At 40.0% G+C, this 14443-nt stretch overlaps 1 protein-coding gene across 1 annotated transcript in view; it reads left to right on the top strand.

Moving 5' to 3' along the window:
* The window catches only part of LOC136875855 (uncharacterized), a 602304-nt gene that overhangs the window by 426990 nt on the left and 160871 nt on the right, over positions 1 to 14443 (top strand). Inside the window, exon 2 of the mRNA XM_067149472.2 lies at positions 10892 to 11062. Within this exon, the coding sequence (XP_067005573.1) occupies positions 10892 to 11062 (171 nt within the window). The remainder of the gene's footprint in view (positions 1 to 10891; positions 11063 to 14443) is intronic.

Below are 14443 nucleotides of genomic sequence, written 5' to 3'. Positions count from 1 at the left end.
GAGTCGATGCATGCAAAATCGATAGGTAATGTGTACACGCTTTGAAACATGGCTATTATTTGTACTTTTAAGTTCATGTGTATAAGTTATGCTAAGATACCAGCACAATCTAGCGGAAGAAATTTAGTACGATATTTGATGCATGCAAAATCAATAAGTAATGTGTACACGCTTTGAAATATGGCTATTCTTCGTACTTTAAGTTTATGTGTATAATTTATGCTAAGATAGCAGCACAATCTAGCGGAAGAAGTTTAGTACGATATTTGTTGCATGCAAAATCGATAGGTGATGTGTACACGCTTTAAAACATTGCTATTCTTTTTACTTTAATGTTATGCGTATAGGTTATGCTAACCTAGCAGCACAATCTAGCGGAAGAAGTTCAGTACGAGATTCGATGAATGCAAAATTAATAAGTAATGTGTACACGCTTTGAAACATGGCTATTCTTTGTACTTTAAGTTCATGTGTATAAGTTATGCTAAGATAGCAGCACAACCTAGCGGAAGTAGTTTAGTACGATATTTGTTGCATGCAAAGTCGATAGGTAATGTGTACACGCTTTGAAACATGGCTATTCATTGTACTTTAATTTTATGGGTATAGGTTATGCAAAGATAGCAGCACGATCTAGCGGATGAAGTTTAGTACGATGGTCGATGCATGTAAAATCGATAGGTGATGTGTACACGCTTTGAAACATAGCAATTCATACTGCTGCTCTATTCCCAAGACTTTTAAGCATAGCTAATCCTAATGCTGCTCTTAACGACGTCGAGCTAAGGATTGATTACGTGACCGTGACGTCACGAACACGTGCTCTTGTTTGGTAAACATAGCCACGTGCATTTTTGACAGCTGTCTTCCTGACGAAACATAACCTCACTTTGTAGGACAATAGATTGTCGCCAACCTCACTGCTGCCATCTTTACGGCGGTAAACCTCAAGGCTGCCACCTTATGCATGTTATAGCGCGGAATTTAAAATCCAACAACGGAACATTGCTAACCTCACTATTGTCATCTTTACGGCGGTAAACCTTTAGGCTGCCACCTTATGCATGTTGTAGCGCGGAATTTATAATCCAACAACAGAACATTGCTAAACTCTCTGCTATCATCTTGAAAAGTTCAGTGTTCCAAACACTAGTTCGAAAAACGTAACTCATCGCACCTCGGGGATGTTATTAGGTAAGACGTAACCCCTAGGTTCCATTCCTTGTTCTGAACATGAAACCATTTACAAATAAAAATTAATTTTCTACACTTAACAAAGTACAAGCGTTCTTGCTGATAGCGATCGATGAGGTTGTTGCTCCTTTAGCCCTTTAAAACATTAGCCCTTTTGCCTATTAGACCTTTAGCCCATTATCCCTTTTGCCCATTAGTCCTTTTACCCATTAGCCCTTTAGCCTATTAGCCCTACAAGGAATGTGCGGTAATCTAATCTTCTTAGAACAAAGGTATCCCCTGACATGTTCTAAACACATGTTATATCGAGTGCAGTGTTCTACTTTTGTCTTGATTACTTATTTAGTGTTCTAAACACTTCAATCAATGTTCCGATCACATGATAAAGTTCACGGCATAGAGTGCAGTGTTCGATTCTAGTCTTGTTACGTTTCTTTTGTGATTTGCAAGTCTAAACATGCTTAATGACGTCATCACTGCAGCACGTCCTTACTCTAGCTATTCCGATGGAGGTTTAAACTTGTTCGATAGAGCTATGCCTTGACAAAAGAGGAGGCCTTAACAGCTTATGTATAGCCGCTATTGTCTAAAGATAGCTGCTGTGAAGAAAAAGCACGTCGAATTTTTCAAATTACCCGCCACCACATTTCAAAGGTATGAGGTTTAGTGCTGTAAAAATACCTGCACGATGCAAAGCTAGCTTTCTTCATCAGAGTAGCCACCATCTTGTGTGAGCACCTCTAGGCCGTATCATAAGCAGCTGTGTATAGTCATCGTCTTGTCGCTGCTACCTCCCGCAAGCAACCCTAGGCTGTCTCATAAGAGCAGCAGCCATCTTGTGCAAGCGCTCTTAAGCTGTCTCATAAGAAGCTATGTATAGCCGCCATCTTGTAGAAATAGATAGCTGCCAATGCCAAAGGGGCTAAGTAGGGATCGAACCGTCGATATCATCATTAGACTATGATTTTCTTGTTCCTGATACTGCAAACCTAGGTATTGGGTAGAAAAATGTTGTCCGTTTTGCTCTACGATGCACCGTTTTCGAGATATTTAACATTTTGCATTTAAGCCCCAAATTTAATGAATTGAACCTGCACGGCACGTTATACTCTCCACCATAGCTAGACCTGATCATGTTACGAAGACTTGCTTCATTACAAGCTGAAACAGAGCTAATGCCAAAGGGCCTAAGTTAGAACCGAACCGTTGATCTCATCATTAGACTATGTTTTTCTTATGATATAATGTTCCCCATACTGCGAACCGAGGTATTGGGTAGAAAATTTTTGTCCGTTTTGCTCTACGATGCACCGTTTTCGAGATATTTAACATGTTGCATTTAAGCCCCAAATTTAATGAATCGAACTAGCACGGCACGTTGGCCTCTAAGCTAGCTTTCTCATAAGAGCAGCAGCCATCTACCGCAAGCACCCTAAAGGCGTCCCATAAGGAGTCGTGTATAGCCGCCATCTTGCGTCCGTCATCTTGCGCAAGCATCCTTAGGCCATCTCTAGCCACCTTGTGCAAGGACGCTTAAACCGCCTCATAAGAGCAACCGCCATCTTGCGCAAGCTTCTCTAGGGCGTCTCATAAGGAGCCTTGTATAACCGCTATCTTGTGCAAGCATCCCAAGGGAGTCCCATAAGAACCTATGTATAGCGGCTATCTTGCATAAGCACCTTTAAGGAGTCATGTATAGCCACCATCTTGTGCAATTAGCGTCGAGATATGGCTGATGTAGAATTTTTCTTTTTAAATTATCCGCCACCATATTTCAAAGGTATGTACCTAAAGAGTGTAGCACCGAGCTCTATAGATTAAAGATGGCGGATAACAGCTGACAAAAAGCGCGTGAGTTTGTTTACTAAACAAGAGCACGTGCAATTTTTCAATTTGCCGCCACCACATTTCAAAGGTATCTAGCTAAAGATGGCAGCATGCTGCTCTGTAGATTAAAGATGGCGGATGACAGCTGACGAAATTGCCCGCATGATAGCAGCACAGTGCTCTATTGATTAAAAATGGTGGATGACAGCTGTCAAAAAAGCACGTGGCTTTGTTTCCAAACAAGAGCACATAGAATTTTTCAAATTGCCGCCACCACTTTTCAAAGGTATCTAGCTAAAGATGGCAGCACGGTACTCTCTTGATTAAAGATGTTGGATGACAGCTAACAGAACTTTTCAAATTGCCTGCTACTACATGTCATAAAGAGGGCAGCACGGTGCTCTGTGGATTAAATATGGCGGATGACAACTGACGAAATTGCCCGCATGATAGCAGCACAGTGCTCTATTGGTTAAAGATGGTGGATGACAGCTGTCAAAAAACCACGTCGCCTTGTTTACAAACAAGGGCACATAGATTTTTCATATAGCCGCCACCACATTTCAAAGGTATCTAGCTAATGAGTGCAGCACTGAGGTTTGTGATGCAAGATGGCGGATGACAGCTGTCAGAAAAAAAGCACGTGAGTTTGTTTCCAAACAAGAGCACGTGGAATATGCCACCGCCACAAAGAGGGCAGCACGGTGCTCTCTTGATTAAAGATGGCTGCTGTCACGTAGAATTCAAAGGTATTTAGCTAAAGAGGGGAGCACGGTGCTCTCTGGATTAAAGATGGCTGCTGTCAAAAAGCATTTTTCAAATTATCCGCCACCACATTTCAAAGGTAAGTAGCTAAAGAGGGCAGCACTGTGCTCTATGGATTAAAGATGGCGGATGACAGCTGTCAAAAAAGCACGTAGATTTGTTTATCTCGCGCTAGTGAGGTTAAGTTGGTAGCACTGAGTTTTAAGCCCGTTAAGATGGCAGCACTGCGGATGACAGGTGACGAATTTGCAGCTACTGCGATAAAGAGGGCAGCACGGTGCTCTGTTGTTTAAAGATGGCGGATGACGGCTGTCAAAAAGCACGTGGATTTGTTTACAAATTCAAATCTCGCGCTAGCGAGGTTAAGTTGGTACTACTGAGGTTTAGGCCTGTCAAGATGGCAGTATTGAGGTTAGCGATACATTGTTGTCTGTCAAAAAGCATGTGGCTGTCAAAAAACACGTGGATTTGTTTACCTATTCAAATCTCGCGCTAGTTAGGTTAAGTTGCTACTACTGAGGTTTAGGCCCGTCAAGATGGCAGTACTGAGGTTAGCGATGCGTTGTTGTCGATGATAGCTGTCAAAAAGCACGTGGCTTTGTTTACAAATTCAAATTTCCCGCGGGTGGTGGAGGAGACTTCTGGGAGGCCTCTGGCTGTGATGGTGGTGTAGGAGGCCTCTGGGAGGCCTCTGGCTGAGGAGGTGGTGGAGGAGGCCTCTGGGAAGCCTCTGGCTGTGGTGGTGGTGGTGGTGGAGGAGGCCTCTGGGAGCCGGAGGAGGTGGTGGCGACCGAATCCCTGTATTATACTACTTCCGTTCCACTCCTGAGCCCTTCCTATCCCTATCTGTGTCGGTGCGACGCAAAACGAATTGTAAAAATATACAAAATGCCTCGTAACGTTTATTGAAATTCGAACTCCGGTCTTGTATACAGCCTTGAAGCCTACACATCATCATTTGAAATATTCACGTGCTATAAAGTAGGGAATTTATACCCGAGACTCCGGTAAAATTTCAGTATGAGTCATTTTGCTCTGAGAGTTCTGTATAAGCTGAAGAAAGATTTTATCATCATTAAGTGGACATAAGGTATAATCTTCTTCTTCTTCTTCTTCTTCCAAAATTTGTCCATCGAAAGTAATCCATCGCAATTATTGGCGATATATAGTTCCCGATTTTTTTCTTGCTCATTCTTTTTCTTTGTTGTTTCCTGCACTCTTACGCCCAAATGTAACTTGTTTTCTTGCTTTCATTCTCCTGGAAACCCTTAAAATATTTTATTAACATTCCAAAAATTGTTGTGTTATTATGTCTTCCATGTTTTAATGTATCACTCGAACCCACTTAAGCCCTGTAAACTATAAATCATGCAAACCCCTTTAACACATTTTTTTTTTTTTTTTTTTTTTTTGTGAGTGGGTTATCGTCCATCCGCATTACATGGCCAGTAACTTAACATTCCTCTTTCTGATTGTATCCGACATCTTTTCGCTTTCATCGCTATTATAAAGATCGTCATTCTTCCTGTACCTAAAGTCTTCCCTTTCCAATTTTCTAAGGACCCATCTTCTTAGAATCTCCCTTTAATTTTTTATATCTCTTCCAATCCCCCTGGTTTTATGTTGAATATGCATTCCGTAGTTTTGAGACTTTGTTTTTATTGCAGTATTTTAATGTATCATTTTAATTCTATTTGAACGACTACTTGTATAGGTATCCTTAGAGATTTACCTCAATTTCTTTCGCTCTTGTTTCGTCGGCTTCTTTGTCTCGGCCATCAATTCCAATTTCGTCACCTAAGGAACTTGAATATATCAACTTTGTCAATGTTTCCATCTTCCATTCTTCACACGTCAGATTCGTTCTTTTTTTTTTTTGCTAGGGGCTTTACGTCGCGCCCACACAGATAGGTCTTATGGCGACGATTGGATAGGAAAGGCCTAGGAGTTGGAAGGAAGCGGCCGTGGCCTTAATTAAGGTACAGCCCCAGAATTTGCCTGGTGTGAAAATGGGAAACCATGGAAAACCATTTTCAGGGCTGCCGATAGTGGGATTCGAACCTACTATCTCCCGGATGCAAGCTTACAGCCGCGCGCCTCTACGCGCACGGCCAACTCGCCCGGTAGATTCGTTCCTGATGTTGGTCATGAATTTGGTCATCTCATAAGATATTTAGTATCTAACTTTCCTAACAACTTCTTTAATAAGGCTGAGATTTTTCATGCTGCCTTAATACTTCCGGAGAAAATTCAGTTATTATCAGCGAAAGGGAACGAATTTATAGCTACCGCCTTGAATTTCGGTCCTAGTCTGATCTTGTGATATCAATGTCATTCATTTACTTTCGTCTCCCGCACCCTCATTACTTCTTATTTTCAGGGCGCATTTAAATATCAATAAGTTATTATTATTATTATTATTATTATTATTATTATTATTATTATTATTATTATTATTATTATTATTATTATTATTATTATTATTATTATTATTATTATTATTATTATTATTATTATTATTATTATTATTATTATTATTATTATTATTATTATTATTATTATTATTACCGGCTCTACGGTTTCGGTTTAGGGTACCTGCTCTTACCCGGAGGCTGCGGATTAGATTCCCCGTCAGGTCAGTGATTTCTACCTGGATCTGAGGGCTAGTTGGAGTTCAACTCAGCCTACGTGATTATAATTGATGAGCTAACTGATGATGAGGCGGTGACTCCGGTCTAGAAACCCGAGAGTAACAGCCGAGAGGACTCGCCGTGCTGACCACACGTCACCTCGTACTCTGCAGGCTTTCGGATGAGCTTGGTAGGCCATGGCCATTCAGGGATGTAGCGCCATGGGGTTTGGAATTATCATAATCATGATAATTATTATCATTCTTATTAATCGTATTGATAATGACCGCTGTTTTCAATTCAAGTAACAGATAAATATCATAGACATGATATAGGCTTTTGGGCTTATGCCGTGTCAAGAAAACAAGGTGAAATTCTTTATGTTTCGCAGAGAACTATGCTCTGCGTCATCAGAAGAAAATCTCGACTGTCCTCGAGAAAGGCTACTAAACAATGAGTGCCCGTTAAACCTATGATATAGAGGAGGTTAGTTGACTATACATTTGTGGTCTGGACAGAAGGTCGTAAGAAATTCCATCTATTCTAAACCACCTAAAACAGCAACATCCTTCAATTAAATTCACTATGGGGATTGAGTCGGACGGATGCCTTCCTTTCTTGGATGTTCTAGTATGGAAAAAACCGGACAGCTTCATGGGATATACCGTCTATCGTAAGGCTACCCACACAAATCGCTACCTTAATGCAGATTCTCACCACCAGCCAGCACAAAAACAAGGCATTCTCACGACACTCACCAAGAGGGCGAGACGAATTTGTGAGCCATCAAACATCCAGGTGGAGATGGACACACTCAAAGTCACGATCAAGGGTAATGGTTACAGCGATTTGCATATTCATAGAGCCATGCATCTCAGAGAAACGACCAAGCAAATCTCACAGAAGATAGAAGTGAAGGGAACTGCCTACTTACCTTACATTCATAACGCCACAGATCAAATTGCCAAGGTCCTCCGCAAACACAATATAGAAACAGTGTTTGGCACCGTCGCTAAAAATTGCTCACAGTCTGCGTAAAACCAAGGATAAATTGTCCCCACTTTTACATCCTGGTGTATACAAAATTTCCTGTACTTGCGGTAAGGTATACATTGGCGAAACATGCCGGTCCATTGGTACCCGTATCAAGGAACATTAACGTAATATTCGTCTCAACCAGCCAGATAAATCAGCAATAGCTGATCACGCTCTATCGTAGGGTCATGATGTCATGTTCGCTTGATGATGATAATGATGCTTCTTGTTTAAAGGGCCTAACATCGAGGTCATCGGCCCGATGTCATGTTCAAAGATGCTCGAGCTCTTACTTACATAAAAAACTACAGACCCAGGATTATAATTGAAGCTGTGTAAATACGTAGAAATCGTAACAACTTCATCAGGGACAGTTGTTACCAGTTAATACCTGGTTGCCATCCATTAAGGATTTACTTAGGTAGTTCCCTTCCCTGTCACTTCACTATTGAACTTCTAAATTCAAGCTCATTGTTTTAGAAGTCTTTCTAGAGGACATTCGAGATATTCTTCTGATGACGCAGACCATAGTTCTCTGCGAAACGTAAATAATTTCATCTAATTTTCTTTACACGGCATAAGCCCAAAAGCCTATATCATGTATATAAGTACGGGCAGTGAAAGCATCAATGGCAACAGATAAATATCAGTTACTTGCAAAATGTACAGTTTATATACTATATATATATATATATATATTTGTTGCCGAGCAGGCCAAAGTTTGACGTCTAGCGACTTAAGTCAGTCCACTGCTCTTATCGTGGCATCCAACAGTTCATCCCGGTTACCTTAGAGCATTCTTCACTAGTGTGGACCACAATCTGTTGAGAAAATGTACAGTCAAACACTGGGGAGTTGGGTATTCCCCCATTTGTGCAGAGTTGCCTTAGTTAGGGCATGACCATCGTCAAACTGTTAACTCGGCACAAAATCCCTCTGTGAAACTCATATCCTAGCAGATGTGTGGGATCGTCAAGCCGATAATGGTTGATGTTTGAGACGTTCTTACATTATCTTACACATATAACTGATATTAAATCCCTCATATTCGCTAAAGGCCCAGAAGTGTTTCCTTGCCTTGAGGCGAAGAGCTGGTGCATAGAAAACAATTTCTTGTATGGGGACATGTTGTGGACACTTAAGATTACCACATTTCTCCCGTTCATTACTTGCTGCTTGATGGCGTCACAGATTTGGAGGGGTGGGGGGGAAGTAGCCCAAAGATAAGGCCTTTTGCGGATGATATAATACTGTATAGTGTAATCAATAAGTTACAAGTTTGTGAACAACTGCATCAAGACCTCTACAATGGCGTGAAATGGAAAGCAGACCACGAAAAACGGAGTTAAAAAGCAGGTTGTGAAATTCTCTAATAGGAAAAGTCCCCTCGGTTTTAATTACTAAATTTATGGGGTGAAGTATCCTGATGGGGAATCTTGTAAGTACCTAGTTAGTAATGTAAGGAAATATCTTCATTGTGGTACTGGTTCTGACGGTATTTAAGGGTTGTAGTAAGGATGTAAAGGAGACGGCACGTAAGTCTCTTGCATGATCCCAAATAGAGTATGGTTCAAGTGTATTGGACCCTCACCGCGATTACTTGATTCGAGAACTGTAAAATTCAAAGAAAGCAGCTCGATTTTTTTCTGAGTAATTTCCAACAAAAGAGTAGTATTACGATAATGTTGCAAAGTTCTGTGCTGGGAAGACTTGAGAGAAAGAAGACGAGCTGTAAGACTAAGTTATATGTCCAAGCTGTCAGTGGAGAAATGACGCGGAATGACATCAGTAGACGAATAAGTTTGGGTTTTGTTTCTAAATGTAGGAAAGATCATAATATGAAGATAAAGTTAGAATTCTAGAGAACAAATTTGGGCAAATATTTGTTTATAGGAAGGGGGAGTTACGGACTGGAATAAGTTACCAACGGAGATGTTCAATTAATTTCCAAATTATTTGCAATTATTTAAGAAAAGAGTAGGTAAACAACAGATAGGGAATCTGCCATCTGGACAACTGCCCTAAATGTAGATCAGTGGTGATTTAATGTTGGTGATGGTGTTATGTCAAAATATTTTGGTAGATTCTAGTACATACGACGTTAACATTTTTTCTTTCTTTCTTTCTTTCTTATGCCCATTCAAAGAACGCGTTTGAACTTGCTCCTTGGCCTGGTGGTTGTGTATGTATGCTTAGTCCTCAGCCCGATGGCCGGTTGGATCCTCAACAGCTCCGCCATCAGCTGTCATAGATGGCCTAGGCATCACTGAAGAGGCGTACTAGGCAAATGAGGAGTGAGGTAGTTTCCCGTTGTTTTCCTCGCCAAGCCAGAAGTTGCTATTACGTATCAGTCTGCCAAGCCCACTGAAATGCATGCACCAACTGACCCTATGAGCAATATCTTTACACCATTCATAGCAGGGACTGGCTGCAGAAGGAATGGCATTACTAGCATCACTCATACCTCAGTCACTTTCATTTTGTCAAAGCCAAGGATAAAGCTGAGAGAGATCAATGAAAGTAACAAAATTGATCTAGCTCATACCAGAAGACATAGTGCACTGTAAACACTAGGTCCTGCCAGCAAAGGCATGTTCGCCTTCGTATCCTCCCAAAATCTCTTTTAGGATGCACTGTGTTGCATCTTGCGTTCTGTGGACCACTTCTTACCAGTTTTTCTTATAGGTTTGTCCACAAATTTGTGCTTGGATACTATTGTACTAGAGGCTCCCTGATCTTCTATGATTTCATACGTGATATTCATTTCTTGGAGATCCACCTTAGCTTCTCCTAGCCAGTTTATTTTGACCTTCTTTTAATTGATTAGTTTAAATAATATTTTGTTGAGTCTGTTGCTGTCCGTTCTGTAGATATCGCCATAGAATTTCAGGCGTCTCTTCCGTACATCTGTGAACATGTCAGTTGAAGAGTAGAGGTCCGCTGTTCTCCTTTTAATCCACATTAAACTTGTTCTCGTGGTACCATAGATTTTCCAGAGAATTTTCCTTTCTTCATTTTCAATTTCTATAATTTAGTGTGACCTCCAATAGATGTGGTTTCTGAGGCGTATAAAGCTTCCGTCAAAACAACTGTCTTGTAATGTCTTAATTTTGCATTACGCGGTATGTCTCTCATGTTGCAAGAATTTCACGTTAGCCTGTAGGCCTAATGGAGTTTAGTGTCTCTTTTATGTTGGCCCTACTGTCTAGTCCCGATGGTAGAATGATTTCTAAAATGTATAATTATTAATATATTCATGATTAGGAATTATGCAAATATGACCTCTACTGTATGTTAGGAACCGTTCCGATTTTCACATGATGTTAAAGGAAAATATTATGTACTAGGTTGGCCGAGAGTGGGGTTATGACCTACCTCGCTACTTGTATTACTTGACGTTTTATCATATTTAAAGATTCGCTAATGTTTTCTTGTTTCAGTCGGGTGCTCTCCAGCACCCCAAGGAGGGCAGCATGGCGGACAGCCCCAGGCGGGTTCCTCAAGCACCCCCGGACCAAGTGGAGGTGTCCGCCGGGGAAGAATCTGGAGAGAGTGGCGGCGCGTTGACCCCACACTTATTAACGGGCTATGGAAGAGCAAGACACCACTGGGTAAGTTACGTACTGCATTGTACTTCTGAGTCATCCCATCTAAAGTTGCCCTCAAGTAGTGAAAAATACATTCTGCTAATTTAGAGAAAACCGTATAGGAAAATATTATAAATAAAATTACTGAATAGTAAAATTTATGTCTCGTCCGATTAATGGTCAGCATTATGGCCTTCATTCTGAAGGGCCGTGGGTTCGAATCTCATCCGGGTCCGTATGTGAAGTGAGATGAATCTTCGTGGAGAGTTTAGCGAAGGGAAGCATTTTCTGAAGTGAGCTTCATCGGAGGGATGTATGAGATGAATTGAATGGCGTCATATATGATAGTAGGAGGGGAGAGGGCGAAACCTGGTGCAAGCACACAGCCTGCTCCTCCCCTGGCCATACGTATGTACCACCTATCTCCGGAGGGAGGGAAGATTCTTTTATGAATCTGATAAAAAGTGAATAATTTTGTCATTTGTTATTTGTAATAATAGGTTAAGTTTATATATTACCAGAAAACGCGACTTGTTTCTATTCGTGAGAGAGCCGACAGAGTATATTCTTTGAAATACGGTATGTGGTCGGAGCTGAATGGTGACCCATCCAAAGACCAACCATGCCGGATATTGCTTTTGGAAATGCAACGGCGCATGCCGTATGTTTTGCGCTAATTTAAAACAAGGTTTAAATTTAATGCGTATGTTGGGTGGTTTTGAATAGCAACTTTGATGTTAGGCTTTTGGCGGTGGATCCGACTCAGCATATGGTGGTTCCAGTGCTCCACTTGGTTAGGAACGCTTCAAGGGCATAGTTGAAGGAAGTGAGAAATTTTATGTGGTATCTTTGTTTAGCGGGATGTCTGGTTGGGTCTTGTGATTAGTATATTGTGCAAATAGGGATTAGAGATTGTCTGATCTAGGTCGTAAGTGTGAGTAGGTTTAATATTAGTAATTAAAGTAGACTATTTGGACCTTAGTTTGGGTTCATGGGTTCGTTGGTAGGGAGGTTTGGACACTTAAGATAGAAAGGGTGTTCGTTAGGGTGTCCCTTAAAAGGGGATTTGTTTTTCATTTATTGAAACGCATACCCCGTAATTGTGTTTATTAGTCGAGTAGTTACTCAAGTACAGAATTTCAACTTCCTACTTTAATTTAACCCGTGCCGACGGGGCCTAAACATTTTAGAAAATAGCTACTTAAAGGATCTCTTAAATGTAGTTGTAGATTATCACTCAAAACAATTATTTTAGAGAGAAATAAATGAATACCGAAATTTATATAATGTTCTTCTTGTAAGTAACAAAAAGGATACAACTTTTATAGTTATTCATTTGGATATTTCCTCTTCAAAGTCTCTTTTTTTACATTCTGGGTAAATTTTTCTATGTTCTTGCACACAATGTAATAAGAACTGCTTCTGTTCTTTATCTGCAGAAACAGAATCTCTGATGCTTAGTTGGCATCTGTCTTAAGTTGCAACTAATTTAGATGTGATAAAATCTTTTCTTCCTCTTATTGTCGACGTAGCTGAAGAACATACAGACTGAGATGTGGATGCAGAGATTCTTCCAGGCTTTCTTCAGAGCTTGTGGATTATTCCTTTACATCTTCATGTGTATCAAAAGTCTGTAAAGTAGCAGATTCCAATAGCTCGCGGAAGGGATTTGCTTTAGTGTCCTTTTATCTTCTGCGAGTTTTCTCAGCCTGGCCCTTTCTTCAATATCAGCCAACTTTTTGTCAACACCCGCTAGGCTCTCTTTTCTTTTGCAAAAGTATTTTATATTATTCGGTATTTATACTTTCAAGAGCATCAGCATGTGCGATATCTAATAAATTAACTAATTCAAGTTGAATGTTCTCTTCGCGGCAGCTATGTAAATCCTGTATCTCCTTGCTATTTTTTTTGCAGTTCTCGCCAGACCTGATAAAGACCCACTAACTTCTTAACGAAATTAGGCAAAGCTCTGGTAGGTATTCAAGCCTTTTCCCAGAATATATTGCACTCCCGAATGACAAGATTTGCGCTTTCACTAACAGTCAACTTAACCTCACGTATGTTGAAAAATAGAACTGCGAGAACTTTACGATTAGATGGTAATTTTGCGCCTGTTATTTGGTGATTTACCTCACCAACCAAGAAAATGCTTGTTTATTGCTCCTTAGTTCCACTGACATCTTCAAAATATAAAACAATCCGTGATAGCTACCCGATAAGCGAAAACTAAGTGACAATAGCAATGAGAGCGCGCCACTCTTGTGACGAAACTTGTATAGACATGTTTGCGCGCGAGTCGGCACGGGTTGCACTGTTCCAAATAAGGAAAAAAGGTTGTTTTGGGGTGTTTTAGGCCCAAGTGAATAAAACAATAACCTATGCATTGCAAAATTAAAACTTTGAAAAATAAGGGACACCCTAGTGTTCGTGTAGCCTACTTCTGTCGAACACCACAAACGAGTACGCCCAAGGATTAACGTCCCCATATGAAGGATGAATCATCATCAATACTGAACGTCCAACGTTGCGACCAAACATCATGACATAATGTTTCTAACCTTAACTACTTGAACTTACTTGTTTGATCAGCTGATTTTTATTTATATTTACTTGACTGTACTACACCCTTTGTTCACGACTGTAGCCAACAATGCAATGTCTTAATATGAAGGGCGAATATAATAAATAACAATAAAACGACTGTTAACTATTACCGTGTAATCTCTTTAACTTCTTTCTAAGTGAAATTTTACAGGCGTATCGTGTTTTATTTTTAATGTAGTAAATTATTACCTTAGCGATAGTTTGAACGGATATCTATACGAAATACCGGAGAAGTTTCGGCGGAAGTTACGGTACTATTCCTTATGGTAATCTGCCTTTGTAAGTATTATACCAACGAACCTACAGATATTTACAAATATTTTTAAAGTTAATATTATTACCTAAAGTAATTTCAGACGCAAGGGAACCGTACAGCCGTTTTCATCAACCATATTTCAGCTTTCGTGCCAATGTTCACGCAATTTGGAGCGTTTGAACACAGATACTGACCTCGTTATAATAAGAAGCTATTCTAATGAGAAGCTACAATTAAAATAAAATTGAAATCAAACTTAAAAATAAAAATATAATACTGAAGAACTATAACTTGTTTTTAAGAAATTTATTTTCTGAAATTGCCAGTTGACATCGATACAGAATTATTTCGTGCGATTTTAATCATAAATGTATTATTAAAGGCTTGAATCCGTTGAATGCAAAATGTTATTGGTTGGAAATTTATATGTGAATTAAGGACAGTAGTTAAATATCTAACAGTACATCGTTTCCGATAATGTATTAAATATGAATTTAACAAATGGAAATTAACTAAGTGTTGTTCGAGAATATAAATGTTTGCTT

This window comes from Anabrus simplex, chromosome 6 (genome assembly GCF_040414725.1).
Source record: "Anabrus simplex isolate iqAnaSimp1 chromosome 6, ASM4041472v1, whole genome shotgun sequence".
Classification (NCBI taxonomy): Eukaryota; Metazoa; Arthropoda; class Insecta; order Orthoptera; family Tettigoniidae; genus Anabrus; species Anabrus simplex.
Note: the sequence above shows the minus strand (reverse complement) of the source record. Positions and strands in the feature narration are given on the sequence as shown.